Consider the following 17,990-nt stretch of genomic DNA (forward strand, 5'->3'; position numbering starts at 1 on the left):
GGGACACTAATTAACATATTTAAATCAAGCTCCCACAACACAATTGGGAGCCCAATTTGAAATTTACTGCTGCTGCATGTGTTTCCCCGGGTCAAGAGCCCGGCAGTGAAAGGGAGGCAGGGGCTGCCGGCTCCACATGGTAAGTGGCTGTTTCAGCACTCACTGTGGGGCAGGAGGAACAGGAATGCTGCCCCCGCCCCCTCATGGAAGCCGTCGGCCCCAATCGCCAGCTTCCTCCCGATTGCTGATCACTCCGCCCCCCGCCAGCCCTGATTGTCAACCCTCCTCCCGATAACCAGGACGGTCCCCAAGGGTCCCCAGCTGCGGCCTCCTGCCCCTGCCAGTCTGTCCATTTGTCTGGCTGCCGGGCGGAAGACGGAGCTACAAAATGTTAATGAGGTCCTTCTGATAAGGTCTCCACGGGTTCTTTGGACGTTTTCAGCCTCACCTGCACCCTCCCCACTAATATCGGGGCCTTTCATTCTGATGTTATCTCAATTTTTGTCTTTCTCATTCTGTCATTTTCTGTCTATGTGTCTATCTTAGTTTCTGTTATTCTCTGTTTCTCTATGCCTGCCATTTTCTCTAACCCAGTATCTGTGATCCTCTGCCTCTATCCCTTATTTCACTATTCAAACAATTCTAAATGTAACACTGCAAAAATTACACTCTGTTAGTTTTTTGCCCCTCTATAATACAACTAATAGAGAACTGGATATAGCTGCAGCTTAAAATCAAGTCAATTTTTTGTCAAATTGCTCTTTCATTAATAAAAGCTACATTTCGTTTGTCATACATCAGGCCATTGGGTTTCAATTTTCACAGAAAATAATGAATTGCAGATTGTGATCCTGAACCAGTAATAAAAGTTCTGAATTTACATAGAAACATAGAAGATAGGAGCAGGAGTAGGCCATTCGGCCCCTCGAGCCTGTTCCGCCATTTAATGAGATCATGGCTGATCATCCAAATTCAGTACCCTGTCCCTGCTTTCTCCCCATATCCCTTTAGCTTTAAGAAATATATCTAACTCCTTCTTGAATATATTTAATAAATTGGCCTCAACTGCCTTGTGTGGTAGTGAATTCCACAGGTTCACCACTCTCTGGGTGAAGAAATTCCTCCTCATCTCAGTCCTAAATGGCTTACCCCTTATCCTTAGACTGTGACCCCTGGTTCTGGACTCCCCCGCCATCGGGAACATCCTTCCTGCATCTAGTCTGTCTAGTCCTGTTAGAATTTTATGTTTCAATGAGATCCCCTCTCATTCTTCTAAACTCTAGCGAATATAAGCCTAATCGACCCAATCTCTCTTCATACGTCATTCCTGCCATCCCAGGTATCAGTCTGGTGAATCTTTGCTGCACTCCCTCCATGGCAAGAACATCCTTCCTCAGATAAGGAATTAAATTTAATGAAAAGGAATTTATTTATTCTGTCACTTTCAAGCAGTGGAGTTGGTCATATGACTTTATTCAGGACTTTTTTCAGCTGTACATCATTATTTGAAAAAGACTTGCATTTATATACCACCTTTCTTGACCACCGGACGTCCCAAAGCACTTTACAGTCAATGAAGTACTTTTGAAGTATAGACACTGTTGTAATGTAGGAAACGCGGCAGCCAATTTGCGCACAGCAAGCTCCCACAAACAGCAATGTGATAATGACCAGACAATGTTTTTGTTATGTTGATTGAGGGATAAATATTGGCCAGGACACCGGGATAACTCCCCTGCTCTTCTTCGAAAAAGATCCCATGGCACTATTATGTCCACCTGATAGAGCAGACGGGGCCTCGGTTTAACGTGTCATCCAAAAGACGACATCTCAGACAGTGCAGTACTCCCTCAGCACAGCACTGGAGTGTCAGCCTAGATTGAGTTTTATAGGCTGGCAGGTATGGGTTTTGTACTGGTATGAGAAGCACTGTCAGTGTGCAGTTAATTATATTGAAATTAGACCACAATTATGTTATGACATTATGGCCACAAATTTCCTGAGTATTTGTGCACAGATACATGCGCAATTGGGGCGCAAATCAAATACGTGGGCGAAAACATGGCGGAATTTTGGGCATAAGTGAGTTACGTGCATTAGTACAACACGCCTCAATCTTTTACAATCACCCATTGATCTCTCCACCTGAATGCATCTCCACCCATAACAATGTCTCTGCCCCCAACTTACAAAGTTTCCTACACTTGCACTTGCTGAGCAGATTATGACCAGATTTTCAGGTGCAGTGGAAAACCGTTGTTTTTCTGGCATTTTATTGCAACTTTTTGAGTGTTTTAAAAAATGTAACCTCAATGAGACTTGCTCTGTATTTTCTGTTTCTTTCAGTGAATTTATATGACATCAGTGTAAGTCACATTAAAAGTGGAAAAGTTGAAACTTGAATTTTCATACATAAATAGATAGAGAGAAACTTTTCCCATTGGCAGAAGGGTCGAGAACCAGAGGACACAGATTTAAGGTGGCTGGCAGAAGAACCAAAGGCGACATGAGGAAGAACTTTTTTTACGCAGCGAGTGGTTATGATCTGGAATGCACTGTTTGAACGGGTGGTGGAGGCAGATTCAATCATGGCTTTCAAAAGGGAATTGGATAAGTACCTGAACAAAAAAAATTGCAGGGCTATGGGGAAAGGGCGGGGGAGTGAGACTAGCTGATGTGCTCTTGCAGAGAGCCGGCACAGGCTCGATGGGCCAAATGGCCTTCTTCTGCGCTGTAACCATTCTAAAGGGTGCTGTGGGTTCAGCGCTTTCCGTGGGCTCCGATTGCTTTCACTGATTTACACCCATTTTACATTCGGATATATTCTAATGAGATTTGCAGGAAATTTGAGGCTAACATGACATGGGCGGAATAGGTGCGTTTCGGGTCAAAGTTGCGCCCAGGGGGTAATTTCCAGCCCTACATTATGGGGTGTGCGCGCTATTTTCCAGGGTCTGCGCCAGTACAGCACTCAGCCAGCCACAGGGGGCGCTGGCGGCGGCTGTGCACTCGCAGAGCCTGCGCTCAAATTTCCAGCCGCCCTCCGGCTCCAGGCAGCTCCCTGCCGCCCGGGCTGAAACCTCCGCCGAATCTTCTCTCGGACATTTGTTTTTGAATCGGGTTCAGGCTTCCAAACGGTAAAAGGAAACTTTTAGCCCAGCGCGCACTTTACTTCGGCGCTTCTAACCGCCCCGGAACCAAAGTGCTGAGAGGCGGCGGCGCAGCGGAAGATGAGAGGCGACGGCGCGGGTCACACAGGAAGCGGAAACTGCGCGCGGCTGCTATGGACTGAAGAGGAGCGAGCAGCTGGAGCCCGGGAGATGGCGGTTTCCATGGAGACGCAGCTACAGAGCATCTTCGAGGAGGTGGTGGTGAGTGAGAAACACATCGAGGAAGTCTGAGGCAGAGAGGGTGAGGCGCAGGGAGAGAGGAGGGGGAGCAATCCAGCTATCCTAGCTTGACGTGCAGGCAAATCCATCTGTGATGAGGACAGGATGATGCTGATTGGTTGAATAGCCTGCCAATATTCAGTCAAGGCAGACGGATGATTATAGACCACTTGTGTGATGCTAGAGAGCAACCATCATCATTGAACAAGTTGTAGGAGAGAATGAGAGAGATAGAAATTGGTAAAGTCGAAAATGACAGTTACTTTAGTTCACTTGCCTAACCTGGAAGGAACAGGCTTAACATAGAAACATAGAAGATAGGAGTAGTAGTAGGCATTTCGGCCCCTCGAGCCTGCTCCGCCATTCAATGAGATCATGGCTGATCATCCAAATTCAGTACCCTGTTCCTGCCTTCTCTCCATATCCCTTGATCCCTTTAGCCTTAAGAAATATATCCAACTCCTTCTTGAATATATTTAATGAATTGGCCTCTACTGCCTTCTTTGGCAGAGAATTCCACAGGTTCACCACTCTCTGGGTGAAGAAATTCCTCCTCATCTCTGTTCTAAATGACTTACCCCTTATCCTTAGACTGTGACCCCTGGTTCTGGACTCCCCGACCATCGGGAACATCCTTCCAGCATCTAGTCTGTCTAGTCCTGTTAGAATTTTATATGTTTTGATGAGATCCCCTCTCATTCTTCTAAACTCGAGCGAGTACAAGCCCAATCGACCCAATCTCTCCTCATACGTCATTCCTGCCATCCCAGGTATCAGCCTGGTGAATCTTCGCTGCACTCCCTCCATGGCAAGAACATCCTTCCTCAGATAAGGCGACCAAAACTGCACACAATACTCAATGAGCCAAAAAGAGTGCGGTAGCCCAGAGATTTTGGTACTGAACTAGTAACCCAGACATGAGTTCAAATCCTGTCATGGCAAGTTGTGAAATGAACTCAATAAATCTGGTAATTTCTGGGCTGGTACCCAAAAAATATGTAAAAACTCAGTTGGTTCACTAATGTCATTCAGGGAAGGGACTTGCCACCCTTACCAGGACTGGCTTGCAAACCACTCCAGTCCCATCCTCTTTTTGTCTGAGAAGGTTGATCTTGACTGGTGGTTAGCCCAAGGACATGCTGAGCTGCATAATGACTACAACAATCAAAAGTACAAGTACACAGTGAATGTCAAAAATTGAAATGAGACAGGCACAATGGAGCTCAACAGTTTAATTGTTTTCCTGCAACATGTATACTAGATCCTCCAACTGGATATGTTCAGCTTTTATATTGGTTTTAGAAATTATGTAAGATGTGTAGTTTAATTGTCTGATGTAACTCAATATTTGACACTAGCTTTTCAATAACTTAACCAACAATCTTTTCCTTTGATTCTATTGTGAAAATACTTTTGAACTTGAGCAACTATGAAGAAATATTTCGAGGACTAAATGCACTTTCATGACATTTATACTGACAGTCTAGTAGCTTTTGTTTTAGCTTCATTTCTTCTCCTCCTCTCCCCCACTCTCCCCAACAATCCTTCCCTCCCTTTTATTGTTCCCTGAGCATTTCTTGCTTTAATCCAGATTTCATGTAGCTGTTACACTGTTTTCTTTTGCAGAAAACTGAAGTAATCGAGGAAGCCTTTGCTGGGTGAGTGTACACTTTCACTTTGTAGCAAATTTGGGCTGTAGCTAATTACAGTCAAACCCACTATGAAGATAAATTCTTTGTCAGAATTGACAACCCCAGCTCCACCTACTCAAATTGAAATCACAAATGACAAATTAATAGTACCTAAAATGATGCCCTGAAATAAATATCTCAATTAAAATAACAAAGTTCAAACATGTATTTTCTTAATCTTGTATCTGATTAATCTTGTATCTGATCTCATTCCCTTCCCCATATGCACGTATGGCATGACTAGTGACAATCCATGGCAATTATATGGACTGTGTGCTGAGCCCAGTCTTATCCACATGCATATATGCAGCAAGAGTCACTGGTTAATGATCAGGTGTGGAAACACTAACTCTCTTTCCTTCCCGAGCCAAGGACTCTGCTGTCAATTGTAGCACCCCTACTGCACACCCAGATAAGATCAGCTAATGCAGCACAGAACAGGGGTTGAATTTTAGAGCATCCTGCTCTGTATGATCAGTATTGCGCTATGGAGTTTAGTTGCTCATTGTGCCATTGGGATCATAAAGTCAGTTTCTCACTTTTAATTGTGTAATGTTTATGGTGGTATGTCAGTTTGGCACAGTTAAGGAGTAATTTTAACCCACCTCACCGGGCGGGCACCCCGCGGCATTGGTTGGAATGTCAGTTTTACACTGTGCGCAATATTACTTTCCATTAACTTTAATGGAGAGTAAAGACGGGTGTGGTGTCAAATTTGATAATCGGGGGGGCAGTACTGTGTGGTGGGGCAGGTTGGTAGAGGACCTTTATCTTATGGATGTTTAGTGTAAGGCCCATGCTCTCGTACGCTTCGGTGAAGGTGTTGACGATGGTTTGGAGTTCGACCTCCGAGTGAGCGCAGACGCAAGCGTCGTCTGCATATTGTAATTCGACGACAGAGAATGGGACGACCTTGGATCTGGATTGGAGGCAACGGAGGTTGAACAGTTTCCCATTTGTTCTGTAACTCCAGCGGGGAGCTTACTGAGGGTGAGATGGAGCATTGCAGCAAGGAAGATCGAGAAGAGCGTTGGTGCGATGACACAGCCTTGCTTGACCCCGGTTAGTACGTGAATTGGGTCTGTGGTGGAACCGTTGGTCAGGATCACGGCTTGCATGTCGTCATGAAGCAGGCGGAGGATGGTGACAAACTATTGAGGGCAGCTGAATTTGAGGAGGACACTCCATAATCCCTCACGGTTGACAGTGTCGAAGGCCTTTGTGAGATCAAAGAAGGCCATGAACAGCGGTTGGTGCTGTTCCCTGCATTTCTCTTGTAATTGACGTGTGGTGAAGATCATGTCCATTGTGACCCTTAGTGGGTGGAATCCGCAGTACTGCCCCCCCCCGATTATCAAAATCCACAACAAGGCCTTGGACAATGTGGACCACTTTCCATACCCCGGGAGCCTACTATCAACAAGGCCAGACGACGAAGTCCAACACCGCCTTCAGTGTACCAGTGCAGCCTTCGGTCGCCTGAGGAAGAGAGTGTTTGAAGACCAGGACCTCAAACCCGGCACTAAGCTCATGGTCTACAGAGCAGCAGTGATACCCGCCCTGGCTGTATGCCTCAGAGACATGGACCATGTACAGCAGGCACCTCAAAGCACTGGAGAGGTACCACCAATGCTGCCTCCGCAAGATCCTGCAAATCCATTGGCAGGATAGGTGCACCAACGTCAGTGTTCTTGCTCAGGCCAATATCCCCAGCATTGAAGCTTTGACCACGCTCAATCAGCTCCGATGGACAGGTCACATTGTCCGCATGCCCGATGCGAGACTCCCAAAACAAGCGCTCTACTCTGAGCTCCGGCACGGCAAGAGAGCCCCAAGTGGGCAGAGGAAACACTTCAAGGACACCCTCAAAGCCTCGTTGAAAAAGTGTAACATCCCCACCGACACCTGGGAATCCCTGGCCCAAGACCGCACCAAGTGGAGGAGAAGCATCCAGGAAGGTGCCGAACTCCTCGAGTCTCTTCGTCGGGAGCAAGCGGAAGCCAAGCGCAGGCAGTGCAAGGAGCGCACGTCGACTCAAGCACCCCACCCACCCGCCCCTTCAACCACCGTCTGCCCCACCTGTGACAGAGACTGTAGGTCCCACATTGGACTCATCAGTCACCTGCAAACTCATTTTTTAATGTGGAAGCAAGTCATCCTCGGTTCCGAGGGACTGCCTAAGAGAGTGGTGTAAAACTAGTGTTGCACCCAATCCTGTCAGTTTCCCGATTGGTGGAGTAGGCTAAAATTGCCGCTTTAATCTTTGTTGGATGCCAGGATCAACCTCTGCTGGCTCATGATCGACTCTCTTTACACTTGGCTCCTGATTCTACTGGACAACCTTCATCAGTGCCCTCACTGACACTTTGTCCTCCTGGAACTATTCCCTATCCATAGCCGATTCTGAACCTGGAAATTGGTTTGACCATTTAATTTTGCAGTGTGTAGTTAGTCTCACAATTAATTTCCACGGGAGCTTAGGTCACTAACTGGAAGTTTTCAATGTTAAACTACTATACTATGATGCAGGGCATTTTTATTGGGTGCTCAAACATCCAGTAAGGCAGTTGAAATGAGGTGCACCAACAGTGTAATCTAACCACTGCTTGAAGAATGTAGCTGGGTAAATATCAAGTCTTGGACACTTAAAAACAATGCCAAAGGCATGTTGGTTACTGCCTAAATTTTGTTTTTGCTGATTTTCACTGTTTAGGTGACTTTTTTTCAGGGGGAGGGGGACGGAGAACAGCAACCCAAATTTCAAAAAGTTTATGTCTTCACATTGCAGTATGTAGTTGTTTCTTTGCAACATTTAACCACTTGGGCTGTTAAACATTTGAAGACTTACTGTACTGTATTTCCTTATAGGCGTAGACTTTTGGGCACCAACACTTGTGTGTACTTGTATCAACCCTTTACTGAAGCTTTATTATGAATGTACTTTGAGCATCTGAAGTCAACTATTATTTTATTTAAACAAATCTTTCGCAGTATGTTTATGGACACAGCTGAAGATGAGAAAACCAAGCTGATCAGTTGCCTTGGAGCTTTCAGACAACTCTGGGCGAATCTTCCTCAGGTTAGAATCCAAATATTAGTGATTACCTAAAGTATAGTTCCAGTTCCAGATAACTTTTTTTCAAACTTCATAAAGTTCTGCAAATGGTACAGTATATTGATGCATATTTTTGAATGTCAGGAATCTCATGAACAGTGTGTGCAGTGGATTGTTCGCTTCATCCATGGACAGCACAACCCCAAGAGGATTTCCTTTCTGTATGACTGCTTGGCTATGGCAGTTGAAAGCGGGTTGCTGCCTCCCAGGTATAACTGAAAGAAGAAAGCAAGATCTTTTAACTATTTGTAATATGTGATTTAAAGTGTAGCAAAAAGCTAAATACATAATATTACAGGATTTGATAAAATTCTGTTGCTGTATTGTACTGTAGAGTTATATACTGTTTTCTGTGAATATATCACATGTTCCCCTCTCCTCACTCCATTTTCATTTTCTTCACTCCTTTCAAATCTGACACAGTAGTTGGCTGTGGCTTTTTGCTGTGTTTTTATCACAGATGAGGTTTTGTGCACCAGGAGGTGTCCTTCTCATTCCATAAATCTTCGTAAAGGAATAATCCAGAGCAAAGCCCTCTAATGACATTTTCCTTGAGTATTTTGAAACAAGCCTCACAGTATCTATTTAATTTGTATTAAAATCTTGTTACTACAGGAAACTCTTTTTTTTTTATCCGGCACCGACCGGCGTGGTGCCGGTTTATCAAAGTCCGGATTACAGAGAGTTATAGTTAAAAGGTACGAGAGCTCCGTACACAGCAACAAAGCCAGGCTTCCCTGTTGCTTAGCAACAGCTGCAGGAACCCCGGCCACAGACCAAGCGTCCCTGTTGCTTAGCAACAAGTGCAGAAACCCCCGATTACACAGCCACAGATCCAGGAACGACCACTAATGAAGAAAAACTTAACTGAACCTACTCCTGAATTTTGCCGGTTAACTGAGATTTCCGGTTGTTTGGGTGCCGGTAAATCGAGAGTTTCCTGTATGTCTGTATTGCTATAGTGAGCATTTGACATTCTGATTGGTTTGTGCTGTTATGTGATGTAACAGCAGTTTGGGCAGCGCAGCAGCTGTTTACCAATTCCCGATGTGCTGCTCAAGACTTCTGGTACACCATCTAAAAATGCTTTCCCATGAAAAATACCAACCTTACTGAAGAAATGGTGAGTTAGTCAAAAAGGAATAATTCCTATAAGTTAAATTCAAATGTAATGGGAATGTCTGCTCTCAACGCTGCACCCTGACACTTTAAACAGCTGAGTAGTGCGCAGAGCAGGCAATCACCTTCCATTCAAAATTAACTTTTAGGCATTCTTTCTAACTCCCCCTTAACAAACAGTTCTTCCTTCTTCCCAGCACAAACTGAGTAGAACCGTGCAAGCGGAGGAGATGTAACACCTGCCCCTATACCTCCCCCCTCCCCACTGTCCAGGGCCCCAAACACCCCTTCCAGGTGAAACAGCGATTTACTTGTACTTCTCGCAATCTAGTATACTGTATTCGCTGCTCACGATGCGGTCTCCTCTACATTGGGGAGACCAAACGCAGATTGGGTGACCGCTTTGCGGAACACCTCCGTTCAGTCCGTAAGGGTGACCCCGAGCTTCCGGTCGCCTGTCATTTCAATTCACCGCTCCATTCCCACTCGGACCTCACCGTCCTTGGCCTCTTGTACTGTTCCACGGAAGCTCAACGTAAACTCGAGGAACAGCACCTCATCTTCCGATTAGGCACTCTGCAGCCTTCCGGTCTCAATATCGAGTTCAACAATTTCAGATCATAACCTCGGCCCCTATTTCATTTTTACTTATATTTTTCCACTCCTTTCCTCCCCTCCCCCTTTCCTTTTGTTTCTCTCTCACACCTGGCAGCTATCTTTTGCCCTGCCAGTACACTTTACACCTAATCCCAGCCTATTACCATCTCGTCTAGCTTCTAATCTCTTTTACTTCTTTTGGTTCTTTTATTCTTTTGTCCGATCGCAGCCCTGCCTTCGATCTAGTTCCTTTTCTCTCCAGTTTTGAAGAAGGGTCAAACCCGAAACGTCAACTCAAATTTCTCTCCACGGATGTTGCCTGACCTGCTGAGTTTTTCCAGCATTTTCTGTTGTTATTTCATGTTATATATGTTAGCTAACAGGGTTTGATCCATTTGTTTGACTACTATAATTAAGAGATTGATTTTTGTTGGAAATATGGGGGGGAAATTTCAGTATCGCCTCGCTTGGGGTGCGATTATCGGCCGTGCGCAAAGTTTAGCGCCTGGCGCTAATTATTGCCTCCGACTGCAAACTTGGCTTTTATCGCCCCTGGAGGTGATTGGAGCGCTAAATCAGGCGCTTCACACCTGTCTTAAGGTGCAAAGGCCAAGGAGCGAGGCGCTACCTCAGAGCGCTGGCGAAGCCCATGTGATGTCAGTCAGCAATGGAACACAGACACACTGGCGCCAGCCAGTTCTTAAAGGGGAGGATTGATCTTGCTCTCCATCCACACCTTGCTCATTGCAGCCTTGAATCTCAGCCTGGAGAGACCTGTACATCAAATCTGCTGGAAAGAACAATGGAGAGAACCAGGGAAAGAGCTCAGAGTGCAGCCCCCACAGTCTCTTCTAAATCGATACAAGGAAGGGCAAATCAAAATGAACCTGCTAAGTGCTGCTCAGTACCCAAAACTCCTTCACACAGTGTTGAATCTCTCCAGAAGTGTCTCTCACTCTCATATAATGTGTGGTGCAAAAATGTCACCAACAAAAAAAGGCAGGAAGCGGTCGCCTTTAAATAGCGCTCCCCCAGTCCCTACCTGACTGCAAAATGCTCCCCTCAACCTGTCATTGCTAGCGGCAGGCGGTAAGGCAGGGGGCGCCACTCAATATCCAGTCCGGGGCGCTACCGGGGCGTTGAGCACTCGACTGACGTCACGATCTGCCGGCGCAGGAGATTGTGGCGGTAATGCTTGGCACCGCCGCAAAATATCTAGTTAATTTTGTGAGCAGCGCAAACATCGCCTCGCACGGGCGCTAGTTGCTTTGCGCCCCATTAGCGCCCTCTTAAGGCGCTAACGGGAGGCGCAAACCAACTGAATTTTTCCCCCATGTTGTTTTGAGTAGCAGTTTGACTATTGATATCCTGAGCTATAACTGTAATAGGTGTATTAGTTCCAATTTGTGTAATAACAATAGTTCTGTGGTACGTGAAAGTAAAAATAGTTTGTGCTATTTTGTGGCATCATTTTTAATATAAAAATCCAAAGTGCTTTTCTGTATTTGTTTACCAGACTGGTCTGTGAGTCTCTAATCAACTCTGAAAGTCTGGAATGGGAGCGAATGCAGCTTTGGGCTTTAACGTTTAAACTCATTCGAAAAATAATAGGTGGCGTTGACTACAAGGTACTGTATAAATAACTGATTAAATCACCTTGGTGTTAGTAACATGAGAATTTCTAATACAGTTTTGTGAAGCAATATACAATATGTTGATTAAATGTGAGATTATTTATTTTCACTAACTGGTGAAATAGTACCTATAAGTTTATTAGGTAATACAACAAATTATAATGTATTTTTACAGCTGATAAGTGACCTCCCTATTCTTCCTACCAAAATGTAACACCTCACATTTATCTGTGTTGAACTTCATTTGTCAATTATATGCCCATTCTGCAAGTTTATTAATGTCCTCCTGTAACTTGTTGCAGTCCTCCTCAGTATTGACTATCCCCCCCCACTCCCATTTGGTATCATCTGCAAATTTAGAAATTGTGTTTTTGATTCCAAAGTCTAAATCGTTAATGTAAATTGTGAACAGCAGTGGTCCCAGCACTGAGCCTTGTGCAACACCACTACCCACCTTCTGCCACTGTGAATAGCTACTCTTTACCCCTACTCTCTGCTTTCTGTCTTGAAGCCAGCTAGCAATCCATTCTGCTACTTGACCCCTGACTCTGCATTCTCTGACCTTATTCATTAGCCTATTTTGGGGTACCTTATCGAAGGCCTTTTGAAAATCTAGATAAATGATATCTACTGCATTACCATTGTCTACTTTCTCTGTTACCTCTTCAAAAAATTCATTAAGGTTGGTCAAGCAAGTATTAGAACTTTAAACAATGGCCCGTAATTTGTGGTTAGCGGCAAAGTGATGGCAATCGCCGCTGATCTTGAAGAAAGCTGCACACGAGATCTTGCAATCTCTATGGCGAGAACTTTAGCTTCCTCGACATGAAATTGATTGTAGCGCTGTCAAAAGGGTAACTCCAGCGAAGAGCAGCAGTTTAAGAATTCTCAGACAACAAACCAGGAAATGAAAAGTACTGATTATCTGCACATTTTAAAAATGTTAGAGTGAAATAAAGATTGGGACATACACATGCGGTTAAGGTAGAAGCTGAAATATAGTCATAGAGTCATTACGGCACAGAAGGAGCCCATCGAGTCCATGCCGGCTCTCTGTAGAGCAATCCAGTCAGTCTCATTCCCCCGCTCTATCCTCATAGCCCTGCAAGTTTATTTCCCTCAAGTGCCTATCCAATTTCCTTTTGAAATCATTGATCGTCTCCACTTCCACCACCCTCATCGGCAGTGGGTTCCAGGTCATTACTACTCGCTGCGTAAAAAGGTTCTTCCTCACATCCCCCTTGTATCTCTTGCCCAAAACATTAAATCTGTGTCCCCTAGTCCTTGTACCAGCCTTTCTCTGTCTACCTTATCTAAACCCGTCATAATCTTGTACACCTCTATCAAATCTCCCCTCAACCTCTTTTGCTCCAAGGAGAACAACCTCAGCTTCTCTAACCTAACTTTGTAGCTAACATCCCTCATCCCTGGAACCATTCTGGTAAATCTCCTCTGCACCCTCTCAAGGACCTTCACATCCTTCCTAACGTGAGTGACCAGAACTGGACACAATACTCTAGTTGTTGCCTAACCAGAGCTTTATAAAGGTTCAGCATAACTTCCCTGCTTTTGTACTCAATACCTCTATTTATTTATGAAGCCCAAGATCCTACATGCTTTGCTAACTGCTCTCTCAATATGTCCTGCCACCTTCAAAGATCAATGCACATGGTCCCTCTGTCCCTGCACACTCTTTAGAACTGTGCCATTAAGTCTATATTGCCTCTCCCTATCCCTGCTGCCCTTTTGCCACTTCTCTGTATTAAATTCCATCTGCCACTTATCTATTTTGGTAGCCTATCTATGTCCTGTCGCAGTCGATTGGTAGCCTCCTCACTGTTTGCCACACCTCCCAAGTTTGTATCATCGGCAAATTTTGAAATTTTACTCTGTATTCCAATATCCAAGTCATTTTTAAAAATATATATATTAAAAAAAGCAGTGGTCCTAGCACTGATCCTTGGGGAACACCACTATCTACCATCCTCCAGTCTGAAAAACAACCATTTACAGGAAACTTTGGTTTATCCGGAGGCTAAATGTCCGGCAAGCTCGAGCCACCGGCAAAAATCAGGAGCCGTTTTGTTAGGTTTTTTTTCTTCTCGTGGCTTTTTTTTCAACAGTCAAGCTCTGCAAAGTCTCTCTGAAGCCGTTGCTAAGCGACAGAGACGCTTCCAAGGTACGGCCGACTGTTTAGAAGCTGTTGCTAAGCAACAGTGTTTGTTGCCAGATACGGAGCTGCTTCAACATTAACGCTGGTTTGTCCGGCAGTTTTGAGGGAACGGCAACAGCTCGGTGCCGGATAGCGCAAAGTTTCCTGTACCATGACTTGCTGTTTTCTGTCCTTAAGCCAATTCCTTATCCAAGCTGACACTGACCCTTCTATTCCATGAGCCTCAATTTTGTTAACCAGCCTTTTATGTGGTACTTTGTCAAACACTTTCTTAAAATCCATATAGACAACATCCACTGCATTCCCTTCATCAACCTTCTCTGTTACTTCATCAAAAAATTCAATTCGATTAGTCAAACACGATCTGCCTTTTACAAATCCGTGTTGGCTCTCCTTAATTAACCTAAACCTCTCCTAGTGCCCGTTAATTTTTTCCGTGATTATTGTTTCTAAAAACTTACCCATCACTGATGTTAAACTGTCCGGCCTGTAGTTACTAGGATTGTCCTTGCACCCTTTCTTGAACAAGGGTGTCACATTTGCCACTTTCGAATCCTCTGGCACCTCTCCCACATCAAGTGAAGATTGGAAGATTATGGCAAGCCCTTCCGCTGTCTCCACCCCCACTTCCCTTAGCAACCCGGGATGCAAGCCAGCCGGACCAGGCGACTTATCCATTCTAAGCATATCCAGCCTTTTCAGTGCATCCTGCCTATTAATGTTCACCCCATCCATTACTTCTACCGATATTTTGTCAGCAACCTCTTCCTTAGTAAACACCGATACAAAATACTCATTAAGTATTCTAGCCTTGCCCTGCGCCTCTAAGCATATATCACCTTCTTTGTCTCTAATAGGCCCCACCCCGCCTCTTACTACCCGCTTACTATTTATTTACATGCCGGAAGAAGATTTTTGGGTTCCTTTTTATGTTAACTGCCATTCTATTCTTATATTCTCTCTTTGCCAGTCTTATTTTCCTCTTCACTTCCCCTCTCAACTTATTGTATTTGGCCTGGCCTGGTTCTCACTTGAAGAATTCACCTGACATGCGTCCTACACCATTTTTTTGTTTTCATGAACAAACTTTACAAAAAATATTTTAAAATCTACTAACTTTTATCCTAATGTAGAAATTTGACATTCCATAAATATAAAATTAGTTTTTCAGCGTCAGAAAGGTTGTTTAGCATTCAATATGCTGTTAAAATCCCAGTTGCACCTATATTAGCACGGTAAAGCTTAAGTTTTCGTCAGTTCCACTGATTGGTGGGGTGTCCACGGTGCAGCCCATGTCGGAGCAGTGAATGTCTAACCACAACTTCAGGATTTCCGCATTTAGCTGTGCATATGCTAAATCCTGAAGTTACAGTCAGTTTCAGAGGGGTAATGACAGCGAGCACTGACAGTTCGTCGCCATTACCCACAGCAAAATCCTGGCCAATCTGTGTCGTGTCTGAGCTAATGCTGTTTTGGAGAAGCTTATAGGGCATTGGGTTAGGCACTTTAAGGAACGTTTGTCAATATTAATCTTTAAAGTACATTTAATTTTTTTTTTAGGGTGTAAGAGACCTGTTGAAAGCAATTCTAGAGAAGATTCAAACTATTCCTAACACAGTCAGCTCTGCTGTTGTACAGCAATTACAAACAGCCAAAGATGTAAGTTTCTGGTAAAGCTTTTCCAGTCTTTAAAGTTAATCTTTAAAAAAAATTCAGTGTTTACTTGGACCTGTGCAGGTACTCTGCTTCCATTAAGCTGGGGGGGTGGGGAAAGAGTTGTACAGCTTTTTTTGGAAATCATGGCTTTTGATGTTTTACACAGTAATCATTAATTTTATAGCTGGAAGGATACTTGCTTTTATTAGTCCAGAAAACATAATAGGATATAAATTCATCAATGCTGCACTGCTCACAGGGAGCATGGGTCTGAAATAGGGCTGTAACACTAGCACCGATTCTCCAATCTGCACTCCTTTTGAGTGCAGCTTCTTGCCTGGAGTGCAAGGTCAATGAGTTTCCCCAATGTGTAGAATTAGCAATATATTTTTTTAGTTAACAAAAACATTTAAACATTTTTATAAACAAATTACTGATTTTTTTCAAGCAGTAATCTGATTCATTAGTTTGTCTATTATGCTGAAGTATCAAATATTTGGGTTTTTTTTGTTCTAAATTGATTTAGTGTAAATAAATGTTTTTGTTTCTGTACATGTCGTGATTGATCCTTGCTTTACTCTTTCTAGGTTGTGGCATATATCTTGGACAGAAATGCTTGTCTGTTACCAGCATATTTTGCAGTTACTGAGATTCGAAAGCTTTATCCTGAAGGGAAGTTGTCTCATTGGGTAAGAGACTTGCTATTTTTTTCCTGAGTGACGCCGGTGCAGAGTGGGTGAATGAAGTCGAGCAGCAATTGCACTGCTTCTCTGATGCAGATCTTGCTGCATCTCTACCCATTGTGTGCTTTGCATAATCTTCTGACTGGTCTTCTAGGCCAGACTATAAGGCTCTCTTCCAAAATGGGTGAGAACCTCATTTTAGTATGAACATCAAAGCAAAGTGAATTGACATATTTTCTCTGGGTTTATGACATCTTGAATAATGGCCCTCTGCACCCAATCCTCAGCATATTGAAGCGAGATAAGATAACCTTATTGTAGGATAGCAAAATACTGCAGATGCTCGAAATCCGAAATAACAACAGAAAATGCTGGAAAAACTCAGCAGGTCAGGCAACATCCGTGGAGAGAAATTTGAGTTGACGTTTGAGTTATTTTCTTTCCAGTTTTGAAGAAGGGTTTCGACCCGAAACGTCAACTCAAATTTCTCTCCACGGATGTTGCCTGACCTGCTGAGTTTTTCCAGCATTTTCTGTTATTTAACCTTATTGTAGAATGGAACCTAGGTCTCTATAGCAGCAATTTGAACATTCGTGAGAGATACTCGTAACTGGGCTTGTCCGCAAGAAACCTAGATATGTAGAAAATATCCTTTTAAATGACAGGTCCCATGATGTCTAAATCCCTGTTGCCTGAAGATGAGGAAGGACACAAGCTAGCTCTCCAGCCATCAGGTTCCTTCTCCTCTGCCACCACTATCTGCTCCTGTTCAGTCATGCTCTGTATGTGTCACCTGGCGGACTCACCTTAAACTGGCTATCTAAATCACTCTAGTGGATATACCTGCACTAGTACTTGCTAAGAAAGGAGTGTGCAATGAGAAGCTGGCATTGAAGAGAGCATAAAGAGTGAGATCCAAGCGTCCACTCTGTATCCCAGCTTCTGTGCGTGAGTAAATGAACATGCATCATGCAGGTAGATTGTGATGCAAGGTTGTGGGCATCACTCTTTCAAAATGATGATGCAACAGTTCCAGTTTGAAGGACCAGATACAAAATGTGTTCTGCTGTATGGGAATGCATGTGAAACTTGTAAAGAGCTATTTTGTGTGCACTTAGCATGCAGCCTTAGTTGTGGCTTATCAAGGTGAGAGAGAACTTACCTAAACCTGAATTTAAATAAAGGAAACTACGATGGTCTGAGGCGCGAATTGGGTAGGATTGATTGGGGAATGTCACTCAAAGGGTTAACGGTGGCTAGGCAATGGCAAACATTCAAAGACCGCATGGATGAACTACAGAATTTGTTCATCCCAGTTTGGCATAAAAATAAAACAAAAAAGGTGACTCAACCGTGGCTAACGAGGGAAATTAGGGATAGCATAAGATCCCAAGGAGAGGACATATAAATTGGCCAAAAAAAGCAATAATCCAGAGGATTGGGAGCAGTTTAGGATTCAACAAAGGAGGACAAAGGGATTAATTAAGAAAGGGAAAATAGAGTAAGCTTGCAGGGAACATAAAAACTGACTGTAAAAGCTTTTATAGATATGTGAAGAGAAAAAGATTGGTGAAGTCAAGCGTAGGTCCCTTGCAGTCATAATCAGGGGAATTTATAATGGGGAACAAAGAAATGGCAGACCAATTAAATACATATTTTGGTTCTGTCTTCACAAAGGAGGACACAAATAACCTCCCAGAAATGTCGGGGAACATAGGGTCTGATGAAAGGGAGGAACTGAATGAAATCAGTATTTGTAGGGAAATGGTGTTAGGGAAATTGATGGGATTGAAGGCCGATTAAATCCCCAGGGCCTGATAATCTACATCCTAGGGTACTTAAGGAAATGGCCCTAGAAATAGTAGATGCATTGCTGATCATCTTCCAACATTTGATGGAATCTGGAACAGTACCCATGGATTGGAGGGTAGCT

General features: G+C 43.9%; 1 protein-coding gene across 5 annotated transcripts in view; it reads left to right on the top strand.

The window, feature by feature from the left end:
- Window positions 1-2,971: 2,971 nt before the first annotated feature.
- The window catches only part of med23 (mediator complex subunit 23), a 150,929-nt gene continuing 135,910 nt past the window's right edge, over window positions 2,972-17,990 (top strand). For all 5 annotated transcript variants that reach the window (XM_085997124.1, XM_085997127.1, XM_085997125.1 and 2 more), the window contains exons 1-7: window positions 2,972-3,371; window positions 5,016-5,047; window positions 8,072-8,159; window positions 8,280-8,404; window positions 11,428-11,539; window positions 15,279-15,377; window positions 15,962-16,063. In XM_085997124.1, coding sequence (XP_085853250.1) covers window positions 3,231-3,371; window positions 5,016-5,047; window positions 8,072-8,159; window positions 8,280-8,404; window positions 11,428-11,539; window positions 15,279-15,377; window positions 15,962-16,063 — 699 coding nt within the window. In that variant the 5' untranslated portion in view covers window positions 2,972-3,230. The remainder of the gene's footprint in view (window positions 3,372-5,015; window positions 5,048-8,071; window positions 8,160-8,279; window positions 8,405-11,427; window positions 11,540-15,278; window positions 15,378-15,961; window positions 16,064-17,990) is intronic.

The sequence above is a fragment of the Somniosus microcephalus genome, chromosome 9, assembly GCF_052327205.1.
Source record: "Somniosus microcephalus isolate GS21.2 chromosome 9, FLI_Smic_1.0, whole genome shotgun sequence".
NCBI classification, from domain to species: domain Eukaryota; kingdom Metazoa; phylum Chordata; class Chondrichthyes; order Squaliformes; family Somniosidae; genus Somniosus; species Somniosus microcephalus.